Source organism: Ctenopharyngodon idella, chromosome 16 (assembly GCF_019924925.1).
Source record: "Ctenopharyngodon idella isolate HZGC_01 chromosome 16, HZGC01, whole genome shotgun sequence".
Lineage (NCBI taxonomy): Eukaryota > Metazoa > Chordata > Actinopteri > Cypriniformes > Xenocyprididae > Ctenopharyngodon > Ctenopharyngodon idella.
This window is the reverse complement of record NC_067235.1, coordinates 33,369,925-33,393,036: the sequence shown is the minus strand read 5'-3', so window position 1 is coordinate 33,393,036 and position 23,112 is coordinate 33,369,925. Positions and strand designations below refer to the sequence as shown.

General features: G+C 36.0%; 1 protein-coding gene across 1 annotated transcript; it reads right to left on the bottom strand.

The window, feature by feature from the left end:
• Positions 1-220: 220 nt before the first annotated feature.
• Positions 221-22,811, bottom strand: nek10 (NIMA-related kinase 10). The gene is made up of 35 exons (XM_051866210.1): positions 22,685-22,811; positions 19,712-19,801; positions 19,571-19,628; positions 19,361-19,470; positions 19,181-19,279; positions 18,989-19,073; positions 17,783-17,824; positions 17,622-17,700; positions 17,445-17,512; positions 17,037-17,116; positions 16,867-16,953; positions 15,150-15,374; positions 14,933-15,072; positions 12,697-12,758; positions 12,523-12,597; positions 12,270-12,334; positions 12,071-12,173; positions 11,855-11,983; positions 11,637-11,774; positions 10,857-10,902; positions 9,663-9,784; positions 9,479-9,581; positions 9,270-9,345; positions 9,030-9,159; positions 8,779-8,849; positions 7,710-7,908; positions 7,482-7,587; positions 7,108-7,150; positions 5,415-5,446; positions 5,158-5,258; positions 4,975-5,085; positions 4,524-4,626; positions 4,389-4,441; positions 3,411-3,466; positions 221-1,495 (listed from the first exon to the last, which is right to left on the bottom strand). Exons 2-35 carry the CDS (start codon positions 19,771-19,773, stop codon positions 1,447-1,449), a joined length of 3,108 nt encoding a protein of 1,035 aa, XP_051722170.1. The 5' UTR covers positions 19,774-19,801; positions 22,685-22,811; the 3' UTR covers positions 221-1,446.
• Positions 22,812-23,112: the final 301 nt, after the last annotated feature.

The window sequence follows — 23,112 nt, the reverse complement described above, 5'->3', positions numbered from 1 at the left end:
AAATTCAATATGGTGCCACCCTGACTAAGATCTATAGTATGTGTATACTGCTTACTATGTTTTAAAAATAGCATTTAAAAAGTACAGATTATGCAACAATAAATGTCTCAATTATAAACAGTAGTATGCTACATAACTGTAACATGATACCATAAAAAAATCAGTTTTGCTGTTTTAATCGCAGTTGGGTCAATAAATAGTTAAAAAAATGATCATAATAAATGGTTGATGTTCCAGTTTATTCATCATATTTGAGCGCACTAGCATTGTGGGATACATCACCCATCATACTAAGCTCTGGTTGTGTAATGCACAATCTAAATTTAGTTGGTCATTTGGGTATTTAATGCAATTCCAAAATTTGCATGTTGTGCAATTAATTCTAAAAGTCCTTATTCAGGAAAACACAGGACAGGGAACATAATCAAGAAACATACATGTGTGTAAAGTGCGTCAGTCTTCCTGAGATCCAAGTGAAAAATGAGATGAAGAGCTAAAAAAAGTTTATGCATAAAAAAAAAAAAAAAACGATTTTCATTTGTTAGCATTAGTTAAATTAGCAAACATAAATTAACAATGAACATATATATATATATATATAAATAAATATATATACACAGACACATACTGTATATCCATATGTGTATTGTTAGGTAATTTTAGCTAATGCATTAACTAATGTTAATAAGTGAGACCTTACTGTGCAGTGTTACCAAAAAAACAATAAAAATGGGGGTCCAATAGTCTGACACCACTAGTTAAAAAGCAATGCATCTTCTAACTTAATATAAACTGTAATGACAAATTTTGTAGTCTTACATTTGATTAGTATCCTAGAAATAGCGCAGAATACTAAATATTTATTTTTTGTTTTAAATGTCATTTTATTTACAGGATTAAGGGGAAAAATCCCAGAGTTTTAATGTGGTCTCAAGACTTTTGGACCCCACTGAACATGCATAAAACATAGAAAGACAAACAATGGTATTATAAATACACACACACACAAATACACACACACATCACATATAAATGCTCTGAATTTTGTTAAATGTACCTCTGTCTATTTTAACATGTCCTGAGTAGAAGCAATAAATTGTCTAGAATTTATTTAGTTAGGAAAAACTAAACTACTTTTTTTTATATTAAAACTACATATTAATTCAAATGTCTGTTTTGTCAAAAAAAAAAGAAAAAAAAAAGAATGACCAGAAAAGGTAGGGAAGATCACACACATTAAAGTGCACAGATTCATATGAGGTAAATCATCTGTGTGCGTGCATTGACTATTGCAATCTACTCAAATATCAGCATGTGTTCTTTAGATGCTCATTATCAGCTTATGATTCGAGGTCGTCTGTGCATGTGTCACGTTTGACCTGAGAGGCTGTTGTGATGCAGAGCGTCTCCAGACATGACAGCTGTCAATCACTGATGTGCTGCAGGTCACGAGGTTTGAGTTCGTCTCGTTCCTGTTCCTGAATCCAGCTCGTTTCTGCAGTTCACACAGATCAGAGAGGACATTCACAGTGCTGGACAGTAACAAAGTATTTTTCTTTTGGGAAACCTTTACTTTTACTTCGCTGCATTGCAAAGCAATATCATACTTTATACTCCATTTCATAAGCACATAGCTTTTCTCGTTATTTCGAACTGAAGAAATTCCCGAGCCGAGACATGATATCGATGTCTGATTCATGAACGAACCGATTCTTTCCAATGAACCTGTTGAATTGGTTCACAAATAACACTGAACGATTCATTCACGAATCGGACTGATTCGACTGTAGCTGTTCTTGATTCAACAACTCACTGATTCAATGATCCGGTCAAAACCAACTTGAATGGCGTGAAAAGCAAGTTACTAATGCCAGATTTAAGTATTGATTATTGTAAATAAAAATCATATTTAGGTCATGACTGTCAGTAATTTGTGAACTAACTCTGTAAAACTGTTCAAAAGTTTGAACAAAAAAAAAAAAACAGTAATATTGTGAAATATTATTACAATTTCAAATAGCTGTTTTCTATGTGAATATATATTAAACTGTAATTTATTCCTGTGATCAAAGCTGAATTTTCAGCATCATTACTCCAGTCTTCAGTGTCACATGATCCTTCAGAAATCATTATAATATGATGATTTGCTGCTCAAGAAACATTTCTGATTATTATCAATGTTGAAAACAGTTGTGCTGCTTCAGATTTTTATGGAAACTGTGATACATTTTATTGTTCAGGATTCTTTGATGAATAAAAAGTTCGAAAGAACAAAATTTATTTATTCTTTTGTAACTTTATAATTCTCTTTACTGTCGCTTTTGATCAATTTAATGTGACCTTGCTGTATAAAAGTATAATTTAAAAAAAATAAATAAATAAATAAATATCTCACTGACCCCAGACTTTTGAATGGTAGTGAATAATATGTTTTGGTAATAAAATAAAATAAAAAGTTTGCTTATTGCATATACAGTATAAATATGCGAAGCAATACATATTAATCTTTCTTATTACTTCTGATTATGACTAGTACTGGCTAGAGTAAATGATAAACATGGTTCATCGTTCATCGATTTTTACTTTTAATACTTAATTACATTAAAAATCAATTACTTTTGTTCTTACACTCAAGTAATATTGAAAATTAGTACTTAAAGGATTAGTTCACTTTCAAATGAAAATTACCCTAAGCTTTACTCACCCTCAAGCCATACTAGGTGTATATGACTTTCTTCTTTCTGATAAACACAATCGGAGTAATATTAATAAATATCCTGATGCATCCGAGCTTTATAATGGCAGTAAACGGGAGTTTGAAGCTCAAGAAAGTGCATCCATCCATCATAAACGTACTCCACATGGCTCTGGGGTTAATAAAGGCCTTCTGAAGCAAAGCGACGCATTTGTGTAAGAAAAACATACATATTTAACAAGTTATGAAGTAAAATATCTAGCTTCCGCCAGACTGCCTTCCGTATTCAACTATTTTACTTCATAACTTGTTAAATATGGATATTTTTCTTACACAAACACATCACTTTGCTTCAGAAGGCCTTTATTAACCCCCCAGAGTATGTTTATAATGGATGGAGACATTTTATTGACCTTTATATTCATCGGTCCCGTTCACTGCCATTATAAAGTTCAGATGCATCAGGATATTTATTAATATTTCTCCGATTGTGTTCATCAGAAAGAAGAAAGTCATATACACCTAGGATGGCTTGAGGGTGAGTAAAGCTTGGGGTAATTTTCATCTGAACGTGAACTAATCCTTTAATACTTAAACTGGAGTCATATTAATTAGGGTATCTGTACTTTTACTCAAGTATTTGATTTGTGTACTTTATTCACCACTGGAAATTCAACAGAAAACAGCTTCATTCTGTCAACAGTGTCAGAATTACCTGCTCAGAGCAGCACTGTAATAGCCGTTCTCCTCCAGCACGTCCTCCACCATACTCTGAAACAAATAAAACTGACAGCTTATAGAACATACTGGACATAATGTTAAATTCATTAAATTAATTCAAACTTTTAAACATGGAAATCATATAATTAGGTTTCTATAATGACCATTAAGTCAACATAAGAGTGAATTTGAACTCATCTCACTACTTTGGTTTGAGTTTAGTTCATTTTTGTCTCTTTTGTCTCTTGTCACTGACAATTTATTCATAAATATTCCAGATAATTTCTTTCTATAATTAAAATGTTTTAAACTAAGCATGTTTTCTTGGGCACATTAATTTAATTGATAATCAACTTTTCATGTGTCCTCCTCAATATTACATTCCATCTCGTCTTTTCTTTGTCTTTTAAAGTCACCATGAAATCAAAATTGATAATTCTTATTTTTATGGAATATTGCCATGTTGATAATAATTTATCCGTACAAATCATTTTTTTTTAAATTCATGTGTCTTTTTAAATTCATGAATCTTTAATCAAAATATCTTTCCCTTCTCTTCTCTGATGACGAGGGCGGGGCAACCTGTCACTCACATGAGATCCACCAATAGCAAACCACAACCATCCAATCAAGCCCCGCCCTACATTTGTTCTTGTTTGAGAAGCCGTTTCACTCAGATATATGTCACAATAGGGAAGAAAAGACTAGCACAACTTCCGTTTTATGCTGACATTAACTAACAAAAGCCAGTTCTTTAATCATTGATAGGAAATGATAGGAAGTGACATCATTTTGGAGGGAAAACAACAGGGCAAATGTCAGTAAATATCACTAATTGGATCTGATTGATTTCTCAAGGACATTTCTTCTTGGTTAATGAAATTACAGAAATCGGTATGATAATAAAATTACTCATGCATTCATTCATAAAAGCTAAAAATGTACTGCATAACAAGAAATTTTAAAATCCCACCTGTATTTCCTCGTAGGTGAGCCCGTCTTGAAGACTGGAGTAACCGGATTCCCCTACAAAATAAATAAGACAAGCTCAGTGGAGTTTGTAATGCTTCAAATCAAATCAAGCAGAGAATTGGAGTTACACTTCCACGATTTTCAGCAGCGGATGGGTCTGAACTTAGAGACTGAATCATGGACCACCACTCCCTGCTTGCTGATGACATCTCCACCAGCTCCTGACTCCCTTGAAGAACCTGAAAGGTTTGAAATGAAAGGTCTGAAAAGCAGTTTTCATACTGAAATGAATTCATTTTCCATTGAAGTTCACTATAACATCCACAAGAGGGAGCTGTTGCATCGTTTTCCCACATTAAGGCTCCCTACAATTTTATCTCAATGCCTGAAGTTTCATGGGGATAATTTGGTGTTGTGGTTCTGCACATCTTTTAGAAGTGTAATCATCTAGACTTTATTCCAGTAACTCCCCTATTGTTGTGCACTTTTGCTCACAGAATAAACTAATCATTGCTGACTGCAACAATGTCAAGTCAAGACAACATAAAAAAAAAATTAGTGTTGTAGCATTAAAGAAGATGAAGCACCTTATTGAGCTCCACCTTCAGATTGTATGGATCACTTCCGTACGTGAACAGCGGCTTCTTAAAGCGCTCGATTGCCCGCTGCTTGAAGCTGTTTTGTGGAGCTGGTGGGAGCTAAAAATAGACAATATGAATAAAAGAGATTGAAACATTCTGGAAAACGCCTGAAAACAGACTCCAAATTACCTGAGTTATGAATATGATCTTATGCAGAAGTTCAAGAAGCCTTTGATTGGGATCATCGATTTGTCGAACTTTCCTCTGAGATAAACAAATTCCTGCTGATGCTGTGAAACGAGCAACGCAATTTTAAATCCATGTTATTTCCAGATTTTCTGTGACGTGAGAACACTGTTACTTTTACAAATAATACATAAATCAAAGCAAAATTCAAAGAGCATCTCATAATTGTGCACATTATCAGCAAAACTGAGATTTTTTACCTGGTCGTGCTTTTGACTTTTGACAATCTCCACTGCAGAACACAGACAGATTGATTTGAAAGAGAAATCTTCTGTACAGCATTATACATGTCTTTGATCAATTTAATGGATTCTTGCATCCATCTATCATCCATCCATCCATCCATCATCCATCCATCCATCTATCATCCATCCATCCATCCATCATCCATCCATCCATCTATCATCCATCCATCCATCTATCCATCTATCATCCATCATCCATCTATCATCCATCCATCCATCCATCCATCTATCATCCATCCATCCATCTATCCATCTATCATCCATCCATCCATCTATCATCCATCCATCCATCCATCCATCATCCATCTATCATCCATCCATCCATCCATCCATCCATCCATCTATCATCCATTCATTCATCCATCCATCCATCCATCCATCCATCATCCATCTATCATCCATCCATCCATCATCCATCTATCATCCATCCATCCATCTATCATCCATCATCCATCCATCCATCTATCATCCATCATCCATCTATCATCCATCCATCCATCCATCCATCCATCCATCATCTATCCATCCATCCATCCATCTATCATCCATTCATTCATCCATCCATCCATCCATCCATCTATCATCCATCCATCCATCCATCCATCTATCATCCATCCATCCATCTATCATCCATCCATTCATCCATCCATCCATCTATCATCCATTCATTCATCCATCCATCCATCCATCATCCATCTATCATCCATCCATCCATCCATCTATCATCCATCTATCATCCATCCATCCATCCATCCATCTATCATCCATCCATCCATCATCCATCTATCATCCATCCATCCATCCATCCATCTATCATCCATCCATCCATCTATCATCCATCCATTCATCCATCCATCCATCCATCCATCCATCATCCATCTATCATCCATCCATCCATCCATCCATCTATCATCCATCCATCCATCCATCTATCATCCATCCATCTATCATCCATCTATCATCCATCCATCCATTGTTCCATCCATCCATCCATCATCCATTCATCCATCATCCATCCATCCATCCATCGTTCCATCTATCCATCCATCATCCATCCATCCATCCATCCATCTATCATCCATTTATCCATCGTTCCATCCATCCATCCATTATCCATCCATCCATCTATTATCCATCCATCCATCCATCCATCCATCTATCATCCATCCATCGTTCCATCGCTCCATCCATCCATTATCCATCCATCCATCCATCTATTATCCATTAATCCATCCATCATCCATCCATTCATCTATCCATCCATCCATCTGTCGTCCCATCCATCCATCCATCCATAAATCGTTCCATCCAACATCCATCTATCCATCATCCATCCATCCATCCATCCATCCATCCACCAATCCATCAATCCATCAATCCATCAATCCATTCATTCATCTATCCATCCATCCATCCATCCATCCATCTATCGTCCCATCCATCCATCATCCATCCATCTATCGTCCCATCCATCCATCATCCATCCATCTATCGTTCCATCCAAATACATAGATGGATAGACAGACAGATAAAACAATACAATGAATGACAGACAGACAGACAGATAGATAGATAGATAGATAGATAGATAGATAGAAAATAAACACTCCTCTAAGCAACTGTATAAAAACAAAAATGAGAAACTCACCAGAGCAGTTCATCAGAACCCTTCACAATGCACTGCGACATGTCTACACATTTTAAACAAAGAAAAAGCACCTTATTCCTAAATTGACCAAATGAAGTATTTCTCTCTTACAATAGATTTATATCATAAATGACTGATGAGGCTTTTCAAGAGATCAGGCTAACATACTGTTTGACACATGCAATGCTGTTTGAAAAATGGGTCAGAAACATACTTTATGCAAGTGTGCAAATGCAGACATTTGGCCGAACATGCTTTCAAACCCGTTGGGCATGCTTACGGTCAAGTCAAATGTATTTGTCTAGCGCTTTTCACAATAGACATTGTTTCAAAGCAACTTTACAGAAAATTATGATGTTAATGCAACTTGTCACCTTGACTTTGCTTCTGTTCTGCTCCACTTGCTAAAACAGATGTAGAAGTTTCAAAGCTCTGAGTCTGTGATTGATCTTGACCATCTTGTTCTTTGAGGCCAACGCTCTGAATCAAAAACAAAATACACAGAAAATTCAGCTGGAATTATTTTTAAAAGAGAAAAAACGGGGTTATTTATTATCCGATAAACAGATTATAATAATGAAGAAATATCCAGTAGTTCAAACCTGATGCAGTGGGATGCACATCCTGGTCTTGTTGCTCTCCAGGAAATACTTCTGCGCTCTCTTCCTGTCTCGCTCTGCCCTTCTCTCTAGTGAATTATGGGATGCACAGAGACTGTCCACAAACTTCATCATTATATCAGAAATTCTGGAACTGACCTCGATGATGTCAGGACGCTCGTCTGCGTTTGGAGTCAAGCACCTGATCAAAAGCCAGCAAGAACGTGTCCTGTAAGTGTGGGACATCTTCTGAAAACTAAAATCTGTAAACTAAACTGAAAACTAAACTAAAAATGAACAAATGTGAATGAAGAATAGTTATAATACTTATTAGACTTATTTATGAGGAAGACCACATTTCCCATAATTCTCTGTGAAAAACAGCTAATGCATCAGTTACAGATCTAATGTACAACCTTTGCTCTTCATTTTTTTTTTTTTACAGAGAATAAATATGAAATTGTCCAACACCTTTATGTTATTCTTTAATTAACATTTTTTTTATATATAAAAAATACAGTAAAAACTAATTTTGTAAAATATTATTACAACTTAAAATAACTGTTTTCTATTTTAATATATTTATTTAAATAATATCATATATTTTTTTTTAATATATGACAAAAGATTTCTATTTCAAATAAATGCTGTTCTTTTGAACTTTCTATTCATCAAAGAATCTTGAAAAAATAATTTATCACAGTTTCCACAAAAAATATGAAGCAGCAAAAACTGTTTTCAACATCAATAATATTAAGATCCATTATTAATAATTGAGTACCAATAATAATTAATTATCAAATCAGCATATTAGAATGATTTCTGAAGGATCATGTGACACTGACGACTGGAGTAATGATGCTGAAAATTCAGCTTTTCATTTTTACAATTTTACTGTTTTTAATGTATTTTTAATCAAATAAATGCAGCCTTGGTGAGCAGAAGATACTTCTGAATTATGACGCGCATGTTCACGTCAAATATATATATATATATATATATATATGACTTGAACACGTCATAATTAAGGTTTCTCCAGACTAAAAGGATCTGAAAGCAGCAGGATTCATACCATTTAATCATGTCAGTCACTCTCTCAGAGACAGTTTTGTCTTCCACTGGATCATAGACCGCTTCCACAATCTAAACACATGAAGAAGATGGAGGAATATCAGTTCAAAACAACTTAATATTATGCATGGGAAAAAAAGCATGATTTAAATCATAAACTCAAAACACACAAAATCATCTGAAAATGTCTGAACAATTCTTTTACAATGAATTTTTGGATGTATTTCTTTCACTATATGGTAAAACTGACACCTTAGTAGCGAGGGAGAGCATGTTTGCGCTGTAGAACGGAGGTGTGAGGGTGACCGTCTGATAGAGGATGCAGCCCACGGCCCAAACATCTGCCTTCTCACCGTACGGCTCGTTTTTCACAATCTCTGGACTAACACACACAAAACAACAGAAAATATGCTTTACCTCAAACTCCAACAAATACTCACCTGGTCATACGAGGTATCTGAGAACTGTAAATAAAAGATTTCAGTAGAGTACCAGCAGTACAGTATTGTACCGACCACTGACGTCAGCTTACTGTTCTCCTGTTTCTGTTTAGCGAGACCAAAGTCAGCTGGAAAAAAGATTAGATCAGTTATTATGTGTACAAACGTAAAGCGACGTGCCTAAAACACACACACACACACGTATGTATGTATTCTTTCCCATGTAATGCTCTGGACAGGTAAACGGTCAAATCAACTCACTAATAGTGACTTTATCTCTCTCTCCAAGCATGATGTTATTTGGCGTGAGATCTCGGTGGATGATCCGTTTCTCCTTGTGTAAGTATCTCAAAGCCAGACAGATCTGTGGAAGTTTCAGTATTGACTTAATTGATCATTTTTATTTCATATTTTCCTTGTTCTGTGTGAGTGTTGAGTGCCTCACCTGTATGAAAATGTTCCAGACTCTCTCCTCGGTGAATGTCTGCCCTTTCTCTTTGAGAGTACTGAAATGTTCAGCCAGTGGAGCTCCTTCTATGAGCTCCATCACGATGTAGAGTTTGTCAGCTGAGACCAGGACAAAAATGAACAGTTATAAATTTATATATATATATATATATACATATACTACCAGTCAAAAGTTTGGAAACACTACTATTTTTAATGTTTTTGAACGAAGTCTCTTATTTCATAATAAATACAGAAAAAAAACAATAATATTGTGAAATATTATTACAATTTAAAATTATGGTTTTCTATTTTAATATATAATAATTTTAAAATATAATTTATTTCTGTGATGCAAAGCTGAATTTTCAGCATCATTACTCCAGTCTTCAGTGTCACATGATCCTTCAGAAATCATTCTAATATGATGATTTATTATCAATGTTGAAAACAGTTGTGTTGCTTAATATTTTTTTGGAACCTGTGATACTTTTTTCAGGATCCATTGATGAATAAAAGGTTAAAAAGAACAGCATTTATTCAAAATATAAATATTTTCTAATAATGTAAATCTTCACTATCACTTTTTATCAATTTAACACATCCGTGCTGAATAAAAGTATAAATTTCTTTAAAAAAAAAAAAAGAAAAAAAATTACTGACCCCAAACTTTTGAACCGTAGTGTATATTGTTACAAAAGTTTTCTATTTTAAATAAATGCTGATATTTTTTTAACTTTTTATTCATCAATGAATCCTGAAAAAGTATCACAGGTTATAAAATAATATTAAGCAGCACAACTGTTTCCAACATTGATAATAAATCATCATATTAGAATGATTTCTGAAGGATCATGTGACACTGAAGACTGGAGTAATGATGCTGACAATTCAGCTTTGATCACAGAAATAAATTATATTTTAAAGTATATTAAAATAGAAAGCCATAATTTTAAATTGTAATAATATTTCACAATATTATTGTTTTTTCTGTATTTATTATGAAATAAATGCAGCCTTAATGAGCATAAGAGACTTCGTTCAAAAACATTAAAAATAGTAATGTTTCCAAACTTTTGACTGGTAGTGTGTATATATAAAATACACATGCTTTGGGGGCCCAAAAGCCACAATGAAAAACTGAAGCAGTTTCACGAACTTTTGGACCCCACTGTCACAGAAGAGTACGTACCTTCTAAAAATGTTTTGAAGTATTTTACAATGTTTGGATGACACATCTGAAAGAAATTAAGAATGACAAACGACAGCTTTCAGCTTTTTGTGAGAATATCAGGGTCATATTTCACTCTAATATCAAAAAAAAAAAAAAAAGTTATATTTTGTCTAATGAAAATTATGCCTATTAAATTTGTTTTAATTATGTTATTGTTTACATGACAATAATCCAAATCGTCCTTTAATCACCATATTTTTAAATTAAAATCTGTGGAAATTATATATAACTACTATTTGTATATAAATACTTTGCAGTTAAAATAATTTGAGGCAGTAATGAGAATTGAGGGGAGGGGAAGACATGCTTTTCTTCTGGGAACGAACACATCACAATATTCCTCATTTAAATAATTCATATGCAGAATAAAGGGGCGGGGCCTGGTTGAGTTAGTTAGTAGTGTGTTGAAACTGGCGGTTATGGTAAGGGGCGGGACATTTCCCAAACACGCTCGAAGCGCTTGACCAATCACAATGCACTGCTCCAGCTGACCAATCAGAGCACATTGTGCTTTTCAGAAGGAGGGGCTTCATAGAGACAGGAACTAAACAGAGCGTTACTGACAGACTAGGAAGAGAGGAGCTGCAACAATGGAGAATATGAGGAAAATGTATGTGTTTTTGAACATTCAAGCCTGCAAAAACAAAATCAAGACTTTAAATGTATGATCTGTGACTTTCATCACCATGACCACTAGGGTACGTCTGAGCAGTTTCTGAATGAGAATGCATTATTCACCTGTTCTTTAATGATGGTCAGCTCTGACACAATCTTCTCAACGCTGCTGTCTCTAGATCGCTTGTCCTTGCCAAAGGCCGGATTGTGAAAGTTGACCTCCTTCAGTGCCAGAACGTTCTGTCCGCTCTGCTTACGGACCTTCAAGTGGGAGCAAAAACAACTGTGAATGGCTCAATTTAACTATGAACTAACAAATACCCAGCACAGATCAACTTCACCTTAAAGACGCTGCCAAAGGCACCGCTGCCCAGATGGTCCAAAACCGCATAACCATTGATCACTCTCAAAGGAGGTCGGTTCTGGTTCACCGTCTCTATGCTTTCCCTGAGAACATCCAACTCCTCCTCCTACACATAAACACAGTCATGATGTAAATATGCCAGAGATAAAACATTAGAGAGAGTATTTTAGCACAAAGATCTTCAGTATCTTACAGATAAGAGTGCGATTTTCTCCTGCAGTGGTTCATATGCAGTAATGTCTCTTATATAGTGCCCGACATCGATAAACATCTCAAACAACTCTGGAGAAAACAGTCTGGAACAAACAAACAGCATTAAATTTAGAATATGGAAAAATATGAATCAGAAATAAAAATAAATATAGAATTAATTAATAAAAAATACCTTTTACCTTTTAAAGTGATGTCTATTGCGTTCCATACTAAAAAGGAATCGTAGGGCCCTGAAAGCATAACACTTCAGAAAATAAGGAGCAACATTAATATCTGCATTTCAGGCGTACTTTTGGGAAATTAAGAGAAAATTTTAAGTTGCAAGTGTAACACTGCAATTAAAAGATGCTTATTAGTTCCTCACAGAACCATAATTCATCTTTGCATACTGTATTGTACATTCAGTAGAGTTTATTCACTAGATGGACATACCTGTAGAGATTTAGCTTGAGGTTCTTTAAAGCTTTGTGGCAAAATCAGTTTGCCAATTATGTACACACCGTTCTCCTAAAACAGAATCAATGCATGTAGAGTATATACATATGAGATGAATGCAAACTGATGTCTTTGATTCATGAGAGAAGCAGAGAAAGAGAAGTGGACTACCTGCACCACATTATGTGCTGTCGTATCATCCAAAACAAGCTCGGTGATCGCTGCACAGCATGCTGGGAACAGGGACAGGAGTTAGTGCTTTCATTAATTGTGGATTAATCCCAGAGTTCAAGACAATGCAGAATGCAACACTTTACATTAAGGTCTTATTAGTTGACATTACAGAAAGATATTGATTTTTTGATACGTATCGATACTGAAACGGTTCCAATACTAATCTTATCGATACACTGATACAATCGATACACTCTCTCATCTGTCAGACAGCGAGTTGGTTGTTATTAAAATAGAGTATTTTGGTGCGGGATAGCGGGTATTACGCATTATTTTACTCATTCCCGCAGGTTTCACGCTCACATCCAAAATGCGCACTCATAAAGCCGCTTCTCAAACAGCTTGTGAGTTCTTTTTCATGGCTTATTGCACTTATACGGTCAAATACACACAAAATTCAGTCAAAATGCCCGTCTTGGCCAGTGTTTATGTAAACACAGTCTGTTAGGTCTAAAGTGAATGTAAACAGTTGGGAAAGAAAGCGCATGTGTAACAGTATATTGGATCCGTGCATCAGGTCTTAAAGTGACAGCAGCCTAATAAACCTGCTGCTGTTTGTGTAATTAATGTTAATAAAAAAACAAAAGAAAAAGAGAAATCACTCACTGCTCTTGACTGAATAACACAACACTAGTTAATGTTTACTAATGTGAGCAATTAATTTCATTTTATTTGTTACAGTATTTATTAAATCAAAACTGACAATTCTTCATTTTTTATGAAATATTGCAACATTTATTATAAATGATTTATCCGTGCGCATCATTATTTATTTTAATTAATGTGCCCTCAAAATCTTTAATCAAAATAACTTCCGTTTCATACCGACTTCAACGTTAGTTCAAGGGGTCCTTGATTATGATTTCACTTTTTTAACTTTAGTTAGTGTGTAATGTTGCTGTTTGAGCATAAACAACATCTGCAAAGTTACGACGCTCAAAGTTCAATGCAAAGGGAGATATTTTCTTTTACAGAAATCGCTGTTTAAGGACTACAACAAACGGCTGGTAGGAACTACAACAAGCTTCTTCACGGGTTAGTAACATCACTAACCCCAAAATTTACATAAACCCCGCCCCCAAGAACACACAACAAAGGTGGCGAGGCCATGTTGAGCAGCTTTAGAGAAGAGGAAGAGTTGTTGTAGTAGAGTGCTGTTGCCATGCCATCATTTTACGCCGGGCTGCTTTACAAACGAGGGTCAATTCAACATAACTTTTTCCTGAGTCTCTCCATCAGTGTCCGACTCCGGTTTGAACAATGTAAGGCTGAACACCGTTACTGACAATCCTCATTTTGGCTGCGTGAGATTCTCCAGCTTTGTTGTTGTTGAGCAACCGAAGCGTGAGCTGTTAAAGCTCCACCCTCTTCTGGAAAGGGGGCCGGGAGCAGCAGCTCCTTTGCATTTAAAGGGACACACACAAAAACGGCGTGTTTTTGCTCACACGCAAATAGGGGCAAATTTGACAAGCTATAATAAATGATCTGTGGGGTATTTTGAGCTGAAACTTCACAGACACATTCTGGGGACACCAGAGACTTATATTATATCTTGTGAAAGGGGCATAGTAGGTCCACTTTAAGGTCTATAGTTGCTCAGCTCATTGCATGCTCATTATAGTTTCCATTAGAGAGGCATAATAGTTAAGATGCATATTACATCCAGTAATGCAATCTGTGCGTCTCAATACGCTCAACATGGTGTCTACATGATGTTTAATCATTTGCTGTATGTTAAACTCCATATTTTAGGATGTCATAAAGGATAGCATATATTTTATACCTTTTTATATAGTCTATAAGATCTACGGAAGCTTGTTTCTGCCACAGAATAAAAAGATAAAAAAGGTAATTGTGACTTTTACATCTCGAATTCTGGCATTTTTTCTTACAATTGTGACATTTAAACTCGCAATTGCGTTGTGAGCTAACTCATTATTTTCTCAGAATTGCGAGCTTATATATCACAATTCTGCCTTTATAACTTGCAATTGCATGAAAGTCAGAATTGTGAAATAGAGTCGCAATTACCTTTTTTATTTTTAATTCTGTGACGCAATCAAGCTTTCACAAAGATCAGTTAAGGTCTGAATATTATTTTATTTGATCACATGACCAATAGTAAGCACTACTAAATAAACAATTCACTTCTGTGTTTCCTGTGCATCCTCACCTGCCTGCAGATTGATGGTGTTCTCCGCTGTTTCTTGAGGGCTCACCTCCACTGACACGTGCTGTCTGTGTATCCTGCCTGCCGCATTGGCGCTGGACAGCGTGTCTATGGTGGAGCGATCAGACACGTACACTCGTTCTCTGGAACAAAATGTTTTGCATGACTTAAAGTGCATTTAAAGCTCAACCAAACATGACCCGACTGCATTGAGACCCACCCGTGCAAGATGCGCAGCAGTTGTTGCACGCCGCCCCACGCCCGGATCTCAGTGCTGGTGTCCGGATCCTGACACAGCTGCACGAGCACCCAGACCGTGCTCCACAGCAGCTTCACGTGCTCCGAGTGCAGGAGGCTAAGCAGAACCGGCACCCCGTCACACTGACGCACCTGCTCCCTGATGCACTGCACGGAGCACAGCAACCTCAGCAGCTCCGCGCTCAACCTGATGACAAATAATATCGAAATGAGTGTGTGAGGTACCAGTGCACAACACAAAATTGTGATGTTTTTTTTGAACCAGTGTTGTTTTAGTCTGGCTGCCCAAGCAATTGCCTGTGACAAAACATATTATTTAATATATTATATTATAAGGTGTGCAATTATTTTCATGGAAACGCACGGCTGAAGTAGTTCCAGTCAGGTTTTGACCGCATTACAGTTCCATATCACTTTGCCAAATGATTTCAGTTATTTCAAAAGGTCCTTACAGCCTATAACAGCAAAAGAAACAAAACCCACAATGACACTGACCAAGCAAAAAAATATAGCAAACAATAGGACAAAATCAACAAATTATTTCCATGTTTTTTTGCCACAAAATTACGTTTCATTATGTATGGAAAGCACATACTCTCGTTCTCTTGCTCTCCCGCTCAAACGTGCGGACACACACTCGCACAGAAACGTGTTGTCAGTGCTGCTCTGACGATTTTATCAGTAAAATAGTTTGGCAACTTAAAAGCTGCATGACATTTCTCACTAGCGAGGTAATAACGGCGCTGTTCTTGAAGCAGATAAACTTACAGTTTCGCTATTAGTAGAGACGCTGCTGCCGAACACTGTTGAGAGACGCACAGAATCAGGTAATTCACACACGCTTAATCTCTCTCTCTCTCTCTAATAATTGCATTAATAACTGCATTAGTCTGCATATCAATGGCTCAAGCCTTCGTTACTTGCTCAGTAGCTTTAAAATGATGTTTTGGAATTGGTAGTGGGATGAGATACATAAAAAATTAGTCCTACACACAAGAGCGTTTTAAGGACAAAAACCTGGCAAATGCCTTGAAATACAACATCTGAACAATGTCTTGAGGTGTGGTAACCATAGTATAAGTGGGATAATTGACTAATAGTGGGATAATTGACTAATGATAATTAGAAAATAATGCACACCTGAGGTGGTAATGCATCCACTTCTCAATTTTTCCTTACATAATATTTTATTATTATCAAATATTTTTGTGGAAACTGTGATTTCTTTTTTTTTTTCTTCAGAATTCTTTGATGAAAAGAAAGTTCAAATGAACAGCATTTATTTAAAACCAGGAATTTTTTGTAAAATTCTAAATGTCTTTACAGTCACTTTTGATCAGTTTAATGCGCCCTTGATGAATATAAGTAATCATTTAAAAAAAAAAAATGATTCTACAAAGAACTAATAAGATTTTATGGCATTTTATAAATGCCATAAAATAGCGTATCTGGAGGCTAATAAAAATAAAATCAATGTGGGTCTGTTTTATCTTACAGCAGTATGTAAATTGCAAGAATTAATGTGTAAATAACAATAATTACATAAAGGTAAATAAAAGTATCATCAGTCACAAATTCAATGCTGGAATGCACATGAAGTCAAAACAACATTCATCAGCACACAGAAAACTGCAAACGATAAATAGTTATTGAAAAACACCAGAAGTTGTCAAACTTACCTTTTCGATAACATGTCATATTCTTGTAACACAACTAGAATATGCTCCACAACAGACAGCTCTCCGATCTTCTCTTTGCATTCTTGACTAAATGAGAAATTGGATAATTGATTAAACACATCATGCTAATGTGATTAGGAAAACATTTACTCTTGATAATATACAAGTACCTTTCAGCAAGTGAGGTGAGAGCCAGGAGAGCTCCTAATACTACACTACTGTCCCGTGTAGAGAGCAGCTTCACGAGGGTCTGTGCAAAAGAAAAAATGGATGGTGGCCCAAATACAATAACCTCAGTTTTATCATTATTCAATTTCAGAAAGTTGTTATGTAAACAGATTTTGATGTCAGCAATACTGGCATTTAATGAGTCAAGGGGAAGGAAACAGATCATCAGCATAACAATGGTAGCTGAGACCATGACAACAGATAATATGACAAATAAATATGGAAAAGAAGAGGTCCAAGGACAGAGCCTTGAGGGACACCATGAGATAGAGAACAAGTGGAAGATTTGAAGGATTGTCTATCAGTGAGATAGGATGTAAAGCTGAGGCCTATAGCTGAGAGACACGTACCTTATGTGCACCACAGTGAATAATCCACTTTCTTTGTTCCTCAACAGAAGACAACTTCTGAAACATATCTGCAGGGCAAATGATGGGTAAAACAAGCTTAGCAAACACATTATTCTTCTTGCGGCTCGTTTCCAAGCTGTACATACTGTATAACATACTGCAGCATGTCTGTCTCACATGTCATTGCAACCAGCTGCTCAATTTCCAACGTCTGTTCTCTGCATTCTAGATACACAGTGGCAACCGACTCCATGTGCTGAAAAACATCCAACGAGACACATTGAATTTCCACATGCTGCTCTGCATTTCTAGCATATGAACATTGTGAAATTCTTTACCTTAGCGAGCTGCCCAGCACCTTGCAGTTCAAAGAAGACTTTCTATAGGAGGAAACATACATTTATACAGCAAATGAAAGAACAGAATGTTTTATAAGTCTATATAATATAATATAATACAATATATTATAAATGTATAAAATAAAATATTAATAGGGTCATTCCGTGTCAAATCAATCAAATTTCAGAAACTATCCTGTCTCACAATTTTTTTATTTTGTTAATATCTTTTTCTGTAGAAAGACAAACAATAGCGATGAAAGCCAAAATATTAAATGTCATGGATGAATATTTACTGAGTAATCCACTATTTTGTAGAGGGGGGTTAAAATGACAACGATTTTATTTCTACACAGAGATTGGTAGGTCTATTAGTAAAATCTGTTTACTTTAGCCATTTTTGTTACATTATATGCCAACAGTGACAGTTCAAAAATGGGAAAAAGCCCTTCTTCCCGAAGTTTGCATGCCTGTAATCAAGAAGTATTAAAGATCTCTTAATATCCTTTTATATTTTGGTTTTTAACAAACGTTTCTTTTGGTTTCCATATTTTTATGGCTCTATATTGTTTAATTCCAGAGATATTGCTATCTCAATATGGCTCTAAGAGTAAATTGTACACATTTTCAGTGGTCAAAAACCAAATGTGGGTCACTTTACATACAGCTGATACTTTTTTCTTTCAAAGAGGAACAGCTGAAGAACAAATAATGTTTAAACTAGAAATGTATCTTGTTTTTTTGTTTTTGTTTTTTGCTATCAAAACAACTGCATAGATCATACCTGTCTGAGTGCCATAAATATTGTTTTTCCAAAGTTTGCATGCCCGTAACTCAAAAAGTATTTAAGAAATCTCAATATAATTTAAGATACTGGTTATTAACAAACTTTTCTTTTGAAAACTTCATTTTCAAGGCCCTAAATGGTTCAATCCCATAAGTATGCAGATCTCAATGTGGGTCCATTTTAAAATGGTTGAATTTTATCCATTTTCAATGGTCGAAAACCAAATTTGAGTCACTTTGCATACAGCTGATACTTATTGCATTTAAAAGGGAATGTCAGAAGAATATATAATGTTGAAACTAGAAATGTATCTTGTTTCCCTCTATCAAAACAATTGGATAGAAGCCGGCGACCTCTGGTTAAGTTGACACGGAATGACTCAAATACATTTTTATATAAACAGACATTTTAGATCTCACCTGGTGAAGAGGATCCCTGATCAACAATCTCAAGCAGTTCAGAACTCTTAAAACGTTGTCTGAGGAGGACTTTTCCAGCCAGTTGCTAAAAAAAAAAAAAAAAACTAGTCTACAGTGATCCACAAACACACTAGCTGGTATACATCAGCAGCATCATACACACTATACAGCATCATGCTCATGAATACAGACCTACAACCGAGTCTGTTATTGATCAAGGCAGTGAAGATGTCCAGAAACAGCGTGTGATGTGGCTGGTCACTAAAACATCTCTGGTTTCTGTAAGTCACACTGTTAACAACATTGGAAAATTGGTTACAAAATGCAGCAGAATAAGAGCAAAATTACCAGATAACATGGGAAACTATGCACCTAAAGTTATCCAGCTCAGATGCTTCATTGTTTGTGCCGTTTTTCCGGTGGTCGGGAACATTTGAGGAGTTCTGAGACTTCCGTCCCTTGGATTGACTCAAAGATGAAACCTGAGATGGGGAGCAGAGATGACACTGTGAAACTGAACTCACATCGTTGAGTTGCTATCTGGACATTTTGTGGTTCTGTATGCAAAAATTAAAATGTTACCTGTTTGGACACTGGAGCTGTGATCAGTGATAAAAGTCTCTTGAGATCAAGAAGCTCCCTAAAAATGATTTTAAAAAGACACTTATAAATATCAGCAGAAAAACTAAATTCTCATCAGTAATAGTTCTGGTGATGGCTTACTTGTCTTTAGGTTTTGGATGTGATCTGTTTGGTCCTCTAGACTTTCTGTCTTGGAGAGGCATGCTGGCACAATCTTGATTACTCTCATGTCTGCAGCTCAGTCAGATGAGAAAATTATGAGAAATACTGCATGAGAAATATTGCACGATGGGCAACATGCATTTAAACTGGGTATATATAAAAAGCACTATGTCAAAGTCATTTGAATATGCCACATTAACTGCAGTAGCTGGTGCCACTATGACTACGAACCACAATAGCCACATTCATGAGATTATTTAAATAATTCATGTCATGTCATATTGACTCTGTTTGGTCGCAATCGCATGAATTCCCAAGGAAGAGTATTAAAAAGCACATTTGCTTTTCACAAACCCCTGAATAACTGACTTCCTGTTGGGTGGAGCATATGACTTGCAGTTCAAAAGTTGTTTGACTCAACAAGATCTATATGAGTACAGAGTTTCGTACATATACATGCAAGTGTATATGATATATGGACCAAGACTTTAAACTGCATTCAAGAGGGCGCTGTAGAGCCCCCTGGCACGCCCAGTTAGCAGTGTTGCCAAGTCCGAGGTTTTCCCGCGGAATTGGGCTACTTTTACACTATTGCCCCGGGTGGTTTTTCATGTCTGCGGGTTGAATCGACCCAAAATAACGTGATATTTAGCTCCTGGAATGCGTATTTTACCAGGGGAGCTGCTTCAAAAATGTGAATTTTACCCCCCGGAACATGATTTTTACCGTGGGACCCCCCTGAAATGCGATTGGGCTGGTTTTGGGCTAGTTTTGAGGAGCAATTGGGCGGGTTTTGTTGTGAAAACCTGGCAACCCTGCCAGTTAGCAGCTTTGGCCCAGCCGACGGCTAATGGCCGACGAATATGATGTGTGTGCAAAATTTTAAGAGATTTTGAGGGGGGCCCCAAAACCCCCTGAACGATTGAAAAAAAGAATAATAAAAATAAAACAATAGAGCCCTTCGCCCTCTAGGGCTTGGGACCTAATAACTTCACATACAGTGGCTTCAAAAAGAACATTTAAAAATATTTTTTTCTCAATGTCTTTGAATCACCCAGCACACAAAAATATGTTCTCAGAACATTTTGCTAACGTTCCCAATTAAGTCATGAAAACCTTATTTCTAAATGTTTTTTAAAGGTTTTAAAACTTGGTTATGCGAACGTTAAAGGAACACGAAAATTAAATTTTATCGTTTTGCAAACATTGTGGGAATATTACTTCTGAATTATCTGTAAACATTCTGAAATAAGTAGTAACATTTAAAAGTGTTAGATGAACGTCCAACTAAAACGTTTCAGAAAAAACTTTCCATGAACGATGTATAGGCCTAATGTAGCCCCGCCCCTTTTCATCGCTGCGCTCGTTGTCTTTTGACTTCCGTTTTGTATTTCCACAGCGATCTTACGTATTTATGAATGAACTGCTCGTTTTAAAATCTTCCCGGTCTACTGACATTTATTAAGACATCTACTTCAAACATTACAATGCTCACGATAATTAACACTACAACAAGTAAATCCATTTCACCAGCTAATTATTCTTTGACAGTGATGCCATAGAAATATACAGAGCTACCGCAAAAACGGAAGTTCAAAGACAAAATTATAAAGATGGCGGCGCGCTTGTTTCTCTGGCGCATAAGGTCTATAGGCTAACGTTTTGAGAACATTAATAAAGACCAGATAATTGAACGAATGATAAAGTTACGGTGAGGCATTTGTTTTTAACTTTGAGAGAACGTTCCCTTTTGTGGTGCATTCAAGTCCTACTGGGAAGTTCGTATTTACGACATGGGAAGTCGTGTTTACGACGTCAGGTGCGTTCAAGTCACTTTCGATAGAGCATGATGGTGGTGTACCTTCTCTTAATTAACTACACAAAAATACAGCAAGGTTTTTAAACTCTACGAGAAAACGAAGAACAGTAAACTTGCATCAGGTGTGTTTTGCTTTTCTTTGTTTTTAATTAATTTATGAAGCCACTGTAAACTTTATCGCTGCATATTATGTGCAGCTCCTATCTCTTTGAATGGGGAAACCTCAAACGTTTCTCTAAAGCTGTTTGCCAAGTTTTCGATTCAATTTCATATTTGAAATCACCAATGAAATATGACAACAACTGTCTCATAAATTGTTTCTAAACGCTCGAATCATGACAAAAAACGGTATTTTTCAGGCTATATCAACCTAATGCGCATGCGCAGTCCTAAATGCGCGTCTCTTGTGCCTCATTTCGGAGGCGCGCGTCTGACTGTTTCTATAGGAACCGGAGCTTCTAACGGCCGCTGCAGTGACGCGATGACTTTACCAATCGACGATTGGCTCTTATTTAGAAGGCGGGACTTATTCCGCCATTTTACACGTTGCACTTTCTCCCATTCATAATAATACGAGTGACGCGTCTTGTGTTATTCTATAGTCTTTGATATTATATTGTTAGATTACAATGCTTTCATATTTTGTGCGGGAAATCAGCTTATTTTGTTTTAAATAAAAAAGCCTGACAATGTCACTGCTAAATACTATAATCATGTTTCTCACTGACACGTGACACGTCCCCAACTCTAAACTCGGGGCTTAAAGAAAATCCCGAGCCTCCCACTCGTATTTACGACTTTCATGTGCATTCAACTCGTAAACACGATCTTTCCGACATGACTTACCATTTGAAGTCATCAGTTCTCCTCAAGTTCAAACAGGTGTCCTTACAGACGTTTTTAAACAACATTTCTGTCACTTTTATAATTTCAAAGACATAAAACTTTTAAACTAAACTTTTTTTAAATATTCTACTTGAAAAGTGTCCCTATGCTATCTTTATTTAAAATAAAACGCAATATCAAACGCAAGAACATTCAGTGACTGAGGTATCCAAATACTTTTTGAGGCCACTGACTGTATGATCGAAATTTAACGGCTTTATATCTTGTATTTGGATGTATTTTCTCACCTGTGTGGATCAGGAATATTAAGGATAGTTTAATCGCATGGCTGAAGGTCGTCATGTATTTCTCTGTATTTTGAGAAGACAACACAGGAATCAACACGAAGCTCGAATCAGGAATGTGAAGACACACGGCAACCAATAAGACGACGCGATGTTGAGGCGTCTGCGGTTACCAAGATACTCAAAAGTAAACACACGCGCCAGGATGATGAGCTCGAGTTTCGCTTTTTCCACTCATCTTGGGGCATTATCACAAATTAAAGTCACAACAAGCGTTGCAATAAAATGGCATTATTGTTTACATAAAAATATTTTTAAAAGTGTAAGAAAAACGAGAATATAATGTAAAAATTAATTGAAAAAATATAAATGTCGAATATAAAACCAAAGATTCTGTCTATGAAAATGACACACAGTAAGCAGTTCAACTC

Excerpts from the sequence above, each read along its gene's own strand:
- nek10 (XM_051866210.1), bottom strand. The coding sequence starts at position 19,773 with ATGCCTCTCCAAGACAGAAAGTCTAGAGGACCAAACAGATCACATCCA. Across the intron at positions 15,073-15,149 it reads CTGCTGCGCATCTTGCACGG|AGAACGAGTGTACGTGTCTG; the intron begins GTGGGTCTCAAT and ends ATTTTGTTCCAG. Across the intron at positions 8,850-9,029 it reads TGCTCTCCCTCGCTACTAAG|ATTGTGGAAGCGGTCTATGA; the intron begins GTGTCAGTTTTA and ends TCATGTGTTTAG.